Here is a 12660-nt window from a genome sequence, read left to right as displayed (position 1 = left end):
AGTTTCCATTACTAATTTACCTGTTTAATTTCAATATCTCATAGATCATTAACCCTGAAACCCAATGTGCAGGTCCCAGGCATTCAAATACACAAGCATTCAAGTACTTCTGAAGTACATCTAAATTTAGCTGTCATGAACTGGGAGGTAGTGGTGGTTTCTACGTTTTTTACACTGGATTGCTCTTTTATACTTGGATCAGTCAGTCACCCTTATCCAACTTTGCCTGGAGGGAGTTGGCAGTAAACACAACAATCATTACAACACCCACAGTCCTTGTGAACACACTATCAACCTCCTTATTTGCTGATTCTTATGATTATGGCTGTAAATGTCAATAATTCTTCTTGCAATTAACTCTTAGCAGCACCAAAGAGCACACAACACATATCTCTAACATGAAAATGGAGCAACAATATCAAACTTAACTTCTAGGGTGGGCAGCATTGACGGGCATTGTCATCTCATAAACAGGCAGCAGGCTCCACATGCCTTCTGTGATTGGCAAAATCTCTCTTCCGTAACAGAACAGCTGCCAGGGGCTGGTTTCCTCAGGCAGAAACGTGTCACAGAGAAGGTGTTGGCTCAGAGGAGGGACCAGGCAAGGACCAGTCAGGAGGCAGAGCTGTCCCCAAGCGAGCCATGCAGAGGGTCTGCCCCTTCATCCACCTCACCCTCTTCTGGGCAGGTAAGGCAGATCCTGGAAACTTAATTGAGCAAGACCCAGTGAGGCATCAAGGCTGCCAGGGCCAGGCCCTCGAGCATAGCACCCTTTATTCAATGATCTTAGCCCCAGTCTTCACTGAGCCTATCTTGTGTCTTTTCTCTAGGAGTCATGTCACCTGCCGTGTTGGTGCCTCAAGACCAAGAAAAGACTGTGCCTGTGGGGAAATCTGTCACCCTCAGTTGCTCCATGAAAGGAGACTCCATCAGTAAACACTATATTTTCTGGTACAGGAAGACCCCGGGTAACACAATGACTTTCATATACCGAGAAGGGGGTACATATGGCCCTGGGTTTGAGGACAACTTCCGAGGTAAAATTGATGGTTTAACCAACCAGGCCATGCTGGAGGTCCTGAAGGCATCAAAGAGAGATGAAGGATTTTACTACTGTGCCAGTATTACCACCCTGCTGCAGGTTCACTTCTAAGCAACTCAATAAACACAGAGATCTAAGTGGAACAGCATTTTCAACAAGAGCATGACTTTCTCTTGAAGAAATAGTTTAACAAACGGAGGCCAGAGAAGGCTGATGTCCGTGCCTTTCCTTCAGGTTCAGTGGCTCATATCCTGCCCACAAGCTCCTGTGGTGCTTAGATAAGCAATCCCTAATGGGGTGCGGCCCAGTGTGGGGCAGGAGAGAAGAGACAGAACAAGAGTCAGAAATTGTAGCATTTACTGTACACCCCTAACAGTTTTCTTGGAGCTTCATAAAAGATTTGGCTACACAGCCTGAAGTACTTAGGATATGATGTAAAGAATATGACTATGGCAAGCTCCAGTTTCTCCCCAACCATATACACCAGGAATTTAGCTGTCCTCGATGAGCAGGGCTGGGAACGTGGAAAGACTTCTTCATTCCTTTGGCGTCAATGAGACACAAGGCCTGTCATCATCCCAACATGGAGGGTAAGATCGGATCTCCAGTTTTTGTACCATTTTGGACTTTTGCTCTCCTTTCCATCTCTGCCTGTTTACTTCTATATGTTCTAGAAACAAAACATTGAACAATTTTTTTCCACTGGCATTTCTTTATCATTCTTTGAGTAGCTCAATTTAAATTCCACTTTTATCTTAAACAGTGTACTTTTCAAGATTTAGATGACTGACAGACTGTTCTGAGGCTGAACTTGTGGCCTTCCTTCTGGCCTTGTCTAGAAAATCTACCATTCATGTTATTGACAACCTTATTGGAATTTTGGTGGTGACAGGTGTGCTCAGTAACTAGATTATAGTGGTGGTCTCATGGGTGTATGAGTACATCTGAATTCATCAACTTGTGCATTGTAAATATATGCAGTTTATCACACATCAAGAGTACCTTGATGGAGTTATAAAAAATATTTTTAAATTTAAAACAAGAATTCTTAAAGCCTCAGTGGGCCACTTCAAGCAATGCCTAAGGAAAACTTCCTACAGTTAACCCTTCTAATCAGAGGTCTTGCCATCCATAGAACATAGAGGCTGACAAATGTTTGCCAGGCAGGCACACAATTGGTTCCGGTCATGGATCTTCAGTTTTCCAACGGTCCTCCCAATCATTCCATCTCCCGTGATTCTGCCTGACTTCATATATATACATATGTATATGTATGTATGTATATATATACATATATATATATATGGAACCACTATATATATAGTGGAACCACTATATATATATATATATACATATATATATGTATATATATATATATAGTATATATATATATATACATATATATATATGTATATATATATATAGTGGTAAAGAACTTGCCTGCCAAAGCAGGAAACATAAGTGACATGTGTTCGATCCCCAGGTCGGGACGATCCCCTAGAGGAGGACATGGCAATCGACTCCAGTATTCTTGCCTGGAGAATCCCATGGACAGAGGAGCCGTGGGATCGCAAAGAGTCAGACACAACTGCGTGACTGAGCACACACACACACATGCACACATACACACACACACACACACACATATATATAAAATATACGTACATATATAGGGATGGCATTTGGAAGCTAGTTATGTAGATATTATCAAAGTTTTGGAGTGATGGTTTTATAAGACCTGTAAGATGTATTCCTATCAAGAGACCCAGTGGGTCCTTCTGAAAGAGACTGGAAGAATGTGTTTGATGAGGAGGAGGAGAGAAAATATTTGTACAAATTTGTAGAACTGTGTGTTCTCTGTGATAAAAATTAATATCTATTGTGTGCTTACTATACTGTTCTGAACACTTTACATGAGTTATATGAGTTAATTCTCTCAACAATTTTATGATGCATTTTCTATTATTATCCCCATTTTACAAATGAGGACACTAAGGCACAGTAAAGCTAAAACGCTTGCTCAAGATACTCCTGCCAGTAAGGAAGGGTGACAGATTTCAGACTCTGGAGCTGGAGGACACAGTATGTGATTCAGGAGGTTGGGAGGAGGTAGTCCATGGAGGAGGCCATCCCCAGGATGTGTCAGAAATAAGGAACAACAGGACTGTGCCCTTGCCACCAGACCCGTTCAAACCAATGCTTCATGACCATCTGTCAAGAAACTAGGACAATGCAGCAGGGGTCCCAGATGACTTCTCAATGTCTTCTAGCTCCGAGGTTTTGTGATCCTGACACAAGTTTCACTGTCTTCTAAAATCATCTGTACCTCTTCATCTTTGAAACTGAATAAGAAAAGTCACATTTTCAGAAATTATGAGTCCATCTTCACAGTGTTATAAAAAAACAAATAATAGGAAGTAAATTGCATTGCACACTAGTAGTTATCCCATAAATTTACTTAACATAAGAAAAAAGGCTTCCCTGGCGATTCAGACAGTAAAGACTCTGCCTGCAATGCGGGAGACCTGGATTCAATCCCTGGGTCAGGAAGATCCCCTGGAGAAGGGAATGGCAACCCACTCCAGTATTCTTGCCTGGAAAATAGCATGGACAGAGGAGCCTGGTGGGATATAGTCCATGGGGTCACAAAGAGTTGGACACGACTGAGTGACTCACATAAGAAAGGCTCAACAATAAAGTGGAATAACTGAGAAGAAATAAACTAAATTATGGAGTGCCAAGATGCAACCACTTTCAAGTGTGAACTCACTTAATCCTTATAACAGCCCCATAGGTCTTTATTGTCAGCTCTGTGTCACAGATGGAGATACTGATCCTCAGAGGGACTGGGTAGCTTACCTAAGTTTCCAGAAGCAGAGCAGGTATCTGGGTCTGAGTAAAAGCAAGTGGCCCAGGCACTGGGCTAGGAGCCATGGGCTACACTAAAGAAATCCATCACCTATAATACAATCTGAATTAGAGAACAACTGGGGACAAGTGTGTGAAGTCTAGTCATCTGTGTGATGCAGAGGTTGTCCTTGACTCCTTGGCCAGTCCTGGGGAGAGGGCATGGAAGTGGCCTCCTTCTCCTTCCTTCTCCTGACTCCTTCCTCCTCCACTTTTCCCTCCCTTGCTTGAAAACACCAGTTCCAATTTCAGCTTCCATGTTGTTCTCAAGAAATGCCTCACTCCCGTGACTGAAGCAGGACAGCTGATACCCAGCCCCCTCCCACTTTCACTCCTGAGCCCACCCCTAGGTCAACAGCTTGTTTCCCAGGCCACAGCATGGAAAACAGACCCACATATTCCTCCTTTCTGATGCCTAGCAGCGGCAATGTCTTATTGAATTCCCTGAGAGTCAAATTCCCTGAGAACTGAGTGCCAAAGAATTGATAATTTTGAACTATGGTCTTGGAGAAGACTCTTGAGAGTCCTTTGAACTGCAAGGAGATCAAGCCAGTCAATCCTATAGGAAATCAGTCCTGAATATTCATTGGAAGGACTGATGCTGAAGCTGAAAGTCCAATACTTTGGCCACCTGATGCTAAGAAGTGACTCTTAGGAAAAGACACTGATGCTGCGAAAGATTGAGGGCAGGAGGAGAAGGGGACGACAGAGGATGAGATGGTTGGATGGCATCACCGACTCTATGGACATGAGTTTGAGCAAGCTCCAGGAGTTGGTAATGGACAGGGAAGACTGGCATGCTGCTTCCATGGGGCCCATGAGGCCACAAAGAGTCAGACACAACTAAGCGGCTAAACTGAACTGAGAGTCCCTTGGGTGCTGATGCATTCACTGCCTTCTCCTTCCTTCAAAGAGACTGACTGACGTGGCAGCTACAGGAGTCTGGGGCTGGTGTGATGAGAGCTGGAGAAATTCTGTGGGTCCCTGGCAGATCGATAGACTTGTTAACTTTACCATCCATGTACATCTGCACCCTGAAATAGAGTGTCCGAGTTCATCTCTTCCATTTTCACTGACTTATTGTCACTTACATAGAAGCAGCAAAAGGGCTCAAGATCTATCATCCACAATTCACTGCATTTAAAATGAGCAAACTGACACCAGCAAGCGCTGCTATAAATTAAGGTGAGGGAGTCACTGTGCAAAGAAGAGAACTGAGTTCAAACCAAACTCCGCTCTAGGTAGGGTCTTAGCCCCCTGCAGCACCTCAGACAGAAAAGTGCTGACTAATAAACTCTCCATATCAACAAGGTGAAGAAACACTGGAATTGAGGCTACTTTCCTACTTCTCAATTCAACATCTTACCTCCAAATATAAATTGAAATCATGGGGTTATAACACCTCTAATATTTTGGGGTCAGAGTGCTTTATTCTTCCTCCAGCAAATACCGTCTCTCCTCTCTGCCTGACTTTTCTCCATAGCATTCATTACTATTTGATGTGCTGTATATTTTACTTGCTTATTTATTTGTTGTTTAGCTCTCCGCTGGAACACAGGGATTTTGCCTGTTTGCTTACTGTGTTACCTCTAGCACTTGGAATAAATCTGGCACAAAATGGGCACGCAATACATGTGTTGAATGAATGAGTGAGTGAAATGTGCAATGAATGAGCAGTGTGTATCCTGCGCTGTGCTGCATGTTGGGAATGCAATCGTGCACAAGATCGGTGATAAGTTTGCCCTCAGAAATGCTTTATCCAACCCTCATCTATCTGCTAACAAGATTTTCTAAAGAGTAGATAATAGAGCACTCTAGAACACCAAATAACTGACTCTTGGAGAGCAGACATCAATGCTCCTACATTCCTTGGACATCCCACCATGATCGGAATAAAATGGGAGGGTGAGGACAGGGAATGGCAGGCTTTCTCCTTTCACCATATTTCCTTTCCTTTTAATCCTAAGGCCCCAAGCCCCAAGTCTTGAACTGTTGGGGAGAAGCTTGAACATTTCTACCTTATTTCCCAGAGGAATTTTGCAAACTTTCTCTCTAAACAGGCTGCTGGGGCATACCATCTCTGAACCAAGAGACACTGGAAAGAACAACTCCTAACTCCCTCTTCCGCTACGACCACTGCCATCAAATGATTTTGGAATTCTTCCGGAATGCAGAATCCTCAGGGTCTTGTGTTTTTAGCAACTCACGCATGCACAGACACTTACACTGTGAGTGGTAACAGTGCACGACTGTGTAAATGGAACACTGGAGGAAGTCTCTGAAGGCACATAGCCTGGATGCTTGAGGCCCTCAGGTGCAGCTGGCCTGGAGCAATGCTCCACCCAGCATGCTGGCTCCATAGGAAGAGAACCTGCTAAAGGAAGTCAAGCCATCATGCGATAGCTCCTATTCATTTAAATAGGGCGGGCTCTCCAACTCTGTTTAAATAAGAAATCTAGAGACTTCCCCAGTAGCCCAGTGTTTAAGAACCCACCTTGCATCTCAGAGGACACAGTTTCCATCCCTGGTCAGAGAACTAAGATCCCACATGGGCAACTAAACCCAGGTGCCACAGCTAGAGAGAGTCTGTGCACCACAAACCTGGTGCAGCCAAATAAATAAATAATTCAAAAAAAAAGAAAACTAGTCCCTGTAAGCTTTCCATTGCCTGCATACATGTGAGAGAATAGGGAAGCTTTAATGATCATTTTCTGGCTTAAGGACAAAGCCCCAGGAGAATTTATAACTTTCAGAAAAAGAACTGTCAGTATAAATACATTACTAGGATAGCAAATTATTAATAAAGGAAACCAATCCAAAGTGTAGACTTTTGGAGATTAAAGCTATTTTCATAAAATATAACAACATTATTTATTCAACAAATATTTATTAAGTAGTTACTATATGCTAGGTACTTTTCTAGACACACTGGGAATACAGAAGGTCAGGAATTTATTTTAGTGAAAATAAATACAAAATAAGTAAAATATCTGTTAGATTGTGATGATTGCCATGGAGAAGACTTGCAGGGAGGGAGAGAGAGTAGGAAATCAGGGGTCTGATGGAGGCAAATTTTTTAAATCAGCTGGTCAAGAAAGGCTACAAGGAGAAGCTTACATTTCAGCAAAGGTCTGGGATGAGCAGTAAGATATATTTAGAGTCTGGGTGTTCTCCAGAATTTTCTGTTAGAAGTAACATTTTAATGGCCAGTTTTATGATGCATAATAGTACCAGTTTCTCTGTAACTTGGAGGAATAGGCAACAGTTTTTTTTTTTTTTTCTTCTTCTTCTCTTGCTGCAAGCTCTGTCACCAAGCATTCAGGCTTCCATTTTTTAAAACCAATGTGATGAGGTTCCATGAATTAGTACCAGTGGGGAGGAAGCTGTGCTGAAAGGTCAAAACATAGAACATGAAAAGCAAGATGGTAGAATTGCATTATTGACAAATGGAATCTGGGGTAGGTAATATATTTTCCTCTCCTTAGGTGACCTAGGAAATGGAGAAATTGACTTCCTCTCCAGCCCACAGCCAGCTGGTAGAAAAGCCAAAAGATAGCACGGCTTTCAATCCCTGGTCATGAACACCTCTCACCACTCCCTGACCTGGTTGCCACAGGAAAGCACACTGTCACCCCCATATTTTCAGCCCACATCATTGCTTTGCTATTCTCCACTCTGGTCAGCTGGAATATCTCCTCCTAGCCAAGTTGAGCTGGAAGAATAAGATGTCTCATGGGTGTTGTGAGAGTCCAGAGCTCCGAAGAACTCCAGAGTGTCCACTACACTTCCACCCTTGCTTTCTACCCCTCTCTGAAGAGACGCCATGAAACCTCAAATGCTCTCCTAGGCATTTTCCATCCCTCTGGGAGCTTAGCTCCATTCCAAATTCATAACAGGTGTTCAGTATAAAGACGAAAGGCTGGTCTCCCACTCTATCTTCTCAGCCTAAGTAAACTCCACTCATCAGGGACCCTTCTCCTCACTCCCTGACCTTTGTCCCCATGGCAGTGCCTCTTATCCTGTCTACTGAGGAATGGGTGGATCAATGGCCTGAGCCTGCCTTCCATTCAGAGACAAAAATTTCCCCTTCTTTGTTTTTCAAAACAAATGCAAGTCCACCATATGACAGTGCTGTTAAGAAAAAGAAAGCTAATGAGGTGCTAAAAGATTATAAGAATGGCAGTGTTATCATACTTAGCACTGATCAGCTCTTCCCACAGGTCACTGGCCTGACAAGTTTCTGAATTAGCCTGAGTAAGTCTTGGAGAAATTAAGCAGCATCGAATTGAAGCCTGTGAAGAGTTATAATGGGAAAGAAACCCACCAGACTGGGATGTGTGTTCAAAGTCTACTTTTGCCCTGTGAGAACCTACACCCCTCCCCAGGCTCGTGCACAAGGCAAGGAAGCCAGAACTGAGATAACCTAAGGTCCCGTCCGCTTCTCACCCTCTGTGATGCTGTGATCAGTCATCCTATGAGCCAACAAAAAGAGAAAACATTTCCTATGAGCCAAGAAAAAGAGAAAACATTCTGAAATTTCAGCAAGAAGAAGTTAAAAATGAAAAATCTCCTTAAAATGAAAATCATCAATAGTTGTAAAGGGGTACTAGTAACAATGTTCATTGATGGCCTACAGTCATGGAGTACTTTTCTATGAGGAAGTAAATGAAAACACGGAAGCAAGGCCAGGGTAAGGCATTGCCCAAGGTCATACTGCTGGTGAGCGGCTGAGCTTGGACACAAGCCCAGGCAGCTGCCTCCAAAGATAATGTGCCATGCAACCCAAAAGGCTGCATTTTCTGGAGCTTATTAAACCTTTTAAATCATGTCTGTGGGCAAAAGTGTGGGTCCAATCCCTTCCCAAAGTTGTTTCTGACTGTGTTAGGCTATATTCTATAAAAGGAAGCTGTGCAAGGAGGGAAAAACTATTTCCTTTGGGTTCCCCGTGATACTATCCTTACATTTTGCAACCGAGAAGACTGATAGCCTCAGTGGTATGTTTGAGAGCACTTTTCCACCCTCAGTTTCCAGCATGTGGTATCTATTTAGACTGACCCTCTTTGTGCTATTCCTCTATGATAATGCATGAATCATCCTTTTGAAGAGAGTATCATGTCTATCTCTCACAATTCTTATCAGGGTTTCCTCTTTTCCAGAGGTCCAGTCACTGAATCATCTGCGGGGACCATAAGAAGCACCGGGAACTCCCTAAGGACCATCTGCAATGCCTCTGGGTTTAACTTTCCAGTAGGTCACTCACAGTAGTTCACTCTTCTGGGTGAACTACTACCTTCAAGTTCTAGAAAGACCGCATGAATTTTCTTTCTAAAATTCATCCCTTTGGACTAAGGTTAAGCATTTCAAATTTTCCTTGGAGGGAAGATTTATTCTCACTATGAACAACATCAGCAATCACTTATATTTACAAACAAACAGACTGAAACCAGAGGCTGAGTATTCTTGTGCTTTCACCACTACGAACCACAGAGAAACTGAAGGGGGTTGAAATCTCCCTAGTAAGCAGAATAAAAAGGAGAATCTGCATGTAAATCAGTGATCTTTCCCCAGCTGGATCTCGCTGTCCCAGACCTACACCTCCATCTTAATCATACTTGGTCCTCTGTTATTTTCATCTGAAATGGTCTCTTTGCTTTGCTATTTTGAACTTTCCCAATCTTTTCATCTTCCAACTTACTGCATCCAGAGGTGGCTGGGCCAAAGGGTGAGAATAGATGTGATGATACCCTAAGGAACCAGCCTTGAATGACCCTTCAGAAGTCCTGCTGGCCAGAAGGCTTGTTCTGAATGGTGACAGGTGGTCAGAAAGTTAAACGCATATCTGCCTCTCATGTGAAGCTGACCATGCGCCATGGCTGCTTTTATTAGCCCTTGAATTCTAGAACTTTGGAGAAAAGAGACAGAAAGAGCAAAACATATAATTATACTAACGGGAAAGAAAGATGAGAGTGGGATTTTCTGAGTTTCAGATAAACACGTTCTATAATCCTTCCCACATTTCAGATCTGTGAAAACATCCTTATCGTGTTAACAGAAAGTTTCCTGGCACAGTTTAAGTAGGCGTATTTTCCTCTCTTAAATAGGTGGCAATATAGTGCAGATAACAAAAGTGATTATACAAGAATAAATATGCTTATCATTCACAAAAATATTAAAATGTGTTGAACTTAAAAGCAATCACCTGAAAATGGTCCCTCATGTTGGTAAGGTCTTTTTACCTATCTTGATATGAACAAGTTTAAATATTTGGTCTAAAAAATTTAGTCTATAAGCTGCATATGTGTTTTTGTACATGAGTTCTTTGAATTGTAAAAAGAGCATAGGTGGTGGAATCAGACAAAAGTAAGAAAGAATCATAGCTCCTCATTTACTGTGGGACCTTGAACAAGGTTCCCCAACTTCTTAAACCTCTATTTCCTCACAGATAAAACAGAGATAATAACACCTATTTCACAGAGTTATTACAAAGATTAAATAAAATAATTGCTGGAAGTCATCTGGCACTCCTGGGTAATTAGCACTTCAAATGTGCTCAATAATGCTAATATTCTATACCCTTGGCTCTTATTCTCTTTTTTTTTTTTAATGTGGACCATTTTTAAAGTTTTTGTTGAATTTGTTACAATATTGCTTCTGTTTTATGTTTTGGTTTTTTGGTCACAATTCATGTGGGATCTTAGCTCCCCCACCCGGGATTGAATCCACATCCCCTGCATTGAAGGGCAAGGTCTTAACCACTGAGCCACCAGGGAAGTCCCAATACCCTCAGCTCTTAACGGTCTGAAGGAAGGTAGTTTTTATGCAGAAGAGAGAATAAAGATCTAAAATGGGAAGGAACATTGGTAATAATCAGTAAGACTTTTTCAAACCAATAAGTCCAAATGCGCTGCCAGCATATTTTTCATAAAAATATCTCATCAGGAATGTTCTTTCCACACAACCTCTCTAAGTTCCTGCCATGCACTAATGATAGTGAAAGTCTCAAAGACAAGTCCAGTACCAGAAGGAGCTAGGTCCCCAATAACATACTGTGTCTTCATTGCCCTCTGTCTGTACCAGATGAAGGTGGCCCAGGCCAGTCCCAGCTTTAGCAAAAGTAACAAGGAGAATGAATTTTTCATGTCAAACTCTTCCAATAGACATGGTTTAGATGTCTAGGACAATAGCTGGACCACGGAGTCTCAATTTTCAGAAAGCTCAGCCTTCAAGCTTTGAGGATATTCTCCTGCGGGGCCTTCCCAGTCTTGGGATATTTAATTAATGTACCTTATTAAGAATGCAGAGATCTTTTCTCATCCTTATAAAGGAACCTATTAAATTTAGTTACTAGCCTGTGAGGGGTGACATTTGTCCATCCTCATGTTACTCATGCCTTTTACCTAGGCTTAGTTCACCATAGCACTTGGCCAAGAAACTCAAGTTCCCCTAAATAAATCCCAAAGGTAAATATCCTCATTTCAGTACTTTGGCTTTGTCCATTAAAAAAAAAAAAAACTATAGAGACCTTATGCAGTCGAATAAGGAAGAAAAGTCAGGGAATCAGAGCTACTATTTTGCCAGAAATGCTTTTTCTGTTGGTAGAAGACAGTGAAGGGTATTACCTGTGCCAAATCCCATGAGGGAAAGAAGCTGAGATCTGAGGAAACTTCCACCTGCTAAAAGGACCTGGCAGCTGGTTGACAAAAGTGTGGGGGAGGGGGAGTCAGAACTTCACTTCTTATTCTGTGACTTTATGTGAGTCACTCAAACCATTTGAACCTCAGATTGTCATCTGTACAATAGATTACATTAGCTGATCGCCACGCTTCCTTAGGGCCTCCCTGGTGGCTCAGAGGTAAAGAATCCACCTGCCAGTCCAGGAGACTCGAGTTCGATCCCTAGGTTGGGAAGATTCCCTGGAGAAGAATACTGGAATACTCCAGTATTCTTGCCTGGAGAATTCCATGGACAGAGGAGCCTGGCAGGCTGCAGTACAAAGGGTCACAAAGAGTCAGACACGATTTAGCGACCAAACAACAACATGCCTGCTTCAACAGTAACAAGCTGTGGGTCTCTGTCCAACAAGAGAAGGAAGCAGCTGTGGGACAAAGGGAATCACATTTCATGGATTCCCAAGATTGTGATGCCCAGATTCCTGCCTGGCTGATTCCTTTATGTAACTCAATAAGGATAAAATCAGAAAAGGAACTAAACAAAATACACTCATGGTTAATCAAAGGGGATTGAAAGTCAGTGCTAACCTCAGACCTACCTTACTTTGCCTCCAGCTCACCTCCCCTGGGACACTCCTCCTCCTCTTTAATGCCTCATCGGGATTTTTCAAAAACTGTGATCACTCAAGGTTGAAGCTTTTAATCTCCCATGTATAAAAGGATATGCAAATAGAGTTCAGTTTCCTGTTGGGTCTCTGCCAAGGTCTTAGCCTGGCAGTTCTGGGAAAAGAGCCAAAGACCTCATATTTCTTGGCTGTTAACATTCTCCCATCTGTGCTCAAGTCAGCAGCCTGGGCTTTGGGTTGTGGCTTGTCTGTAGTCTTACACTTCCCTAGATTTTAAGAATGGTTAAGAATGGTTCTGCAAGAAAGTAACTTGTCCCTCAAGAAACCAGACAAGAGAATTGTCTGGTTATATTGGGGGCCAGTAAGAAAAAGATCAGTAAGAAAAAGGCTAAATTATAGCCTCAGAATCCAATCT

General features: G+C 42.4%; 1 long non-coding RNA gene and 1 gene segment (V, D, J or C); one reads left to right on the top strand and one right to left on the bottom strand.

Moving 5' to 3' along the window:
* Positions 1-585: 585 nt before the first annotated feature.
* LOC110144965 (T cell receptor delta variable 2-like) lies at positions 586-12304 on the top strand. The segment is given in 3 exon segments: positions 586-688; positions 831-1632; positions 9106-12304. Coding segments are annotated over 2 exon segments (369 nt in total).
* Positions 6885-12304, bottom strand: LOC139035590 (uncharacterized). The gene is made up of 2 exons (XR_011488195.1): positions 12219-12304; positions 6885-7337 (listed from the first exon to the last, which is right to left on the bottom strand). It is a non-coding gene; the product is annotated as an uncharacterized lncRNA (long non-coding RNA).
* Positions 12305-12660: the final 356 nt, after the last annotated feature.

Source organism: Odocoileus virginianus, chromosome 6 (genome assembly GCF_023699985.2).
Source record: "Odocoileus virginianus isolate 20LAN1187 ecotype Illinois chromosome 6, Ovbor_1.2, whole genome shotgun sequence".
NCBI classification, from domain to species: domain Eukaryota; kingdom Metazoa; phylum Chordata; class Mammalia; order Artiodactyla; family Cervidae; genus Odocoileus; species Odocoileus virginianus.
This window is presented reverse-complemented; position numbering and strand designations above follow the sequence as displayed.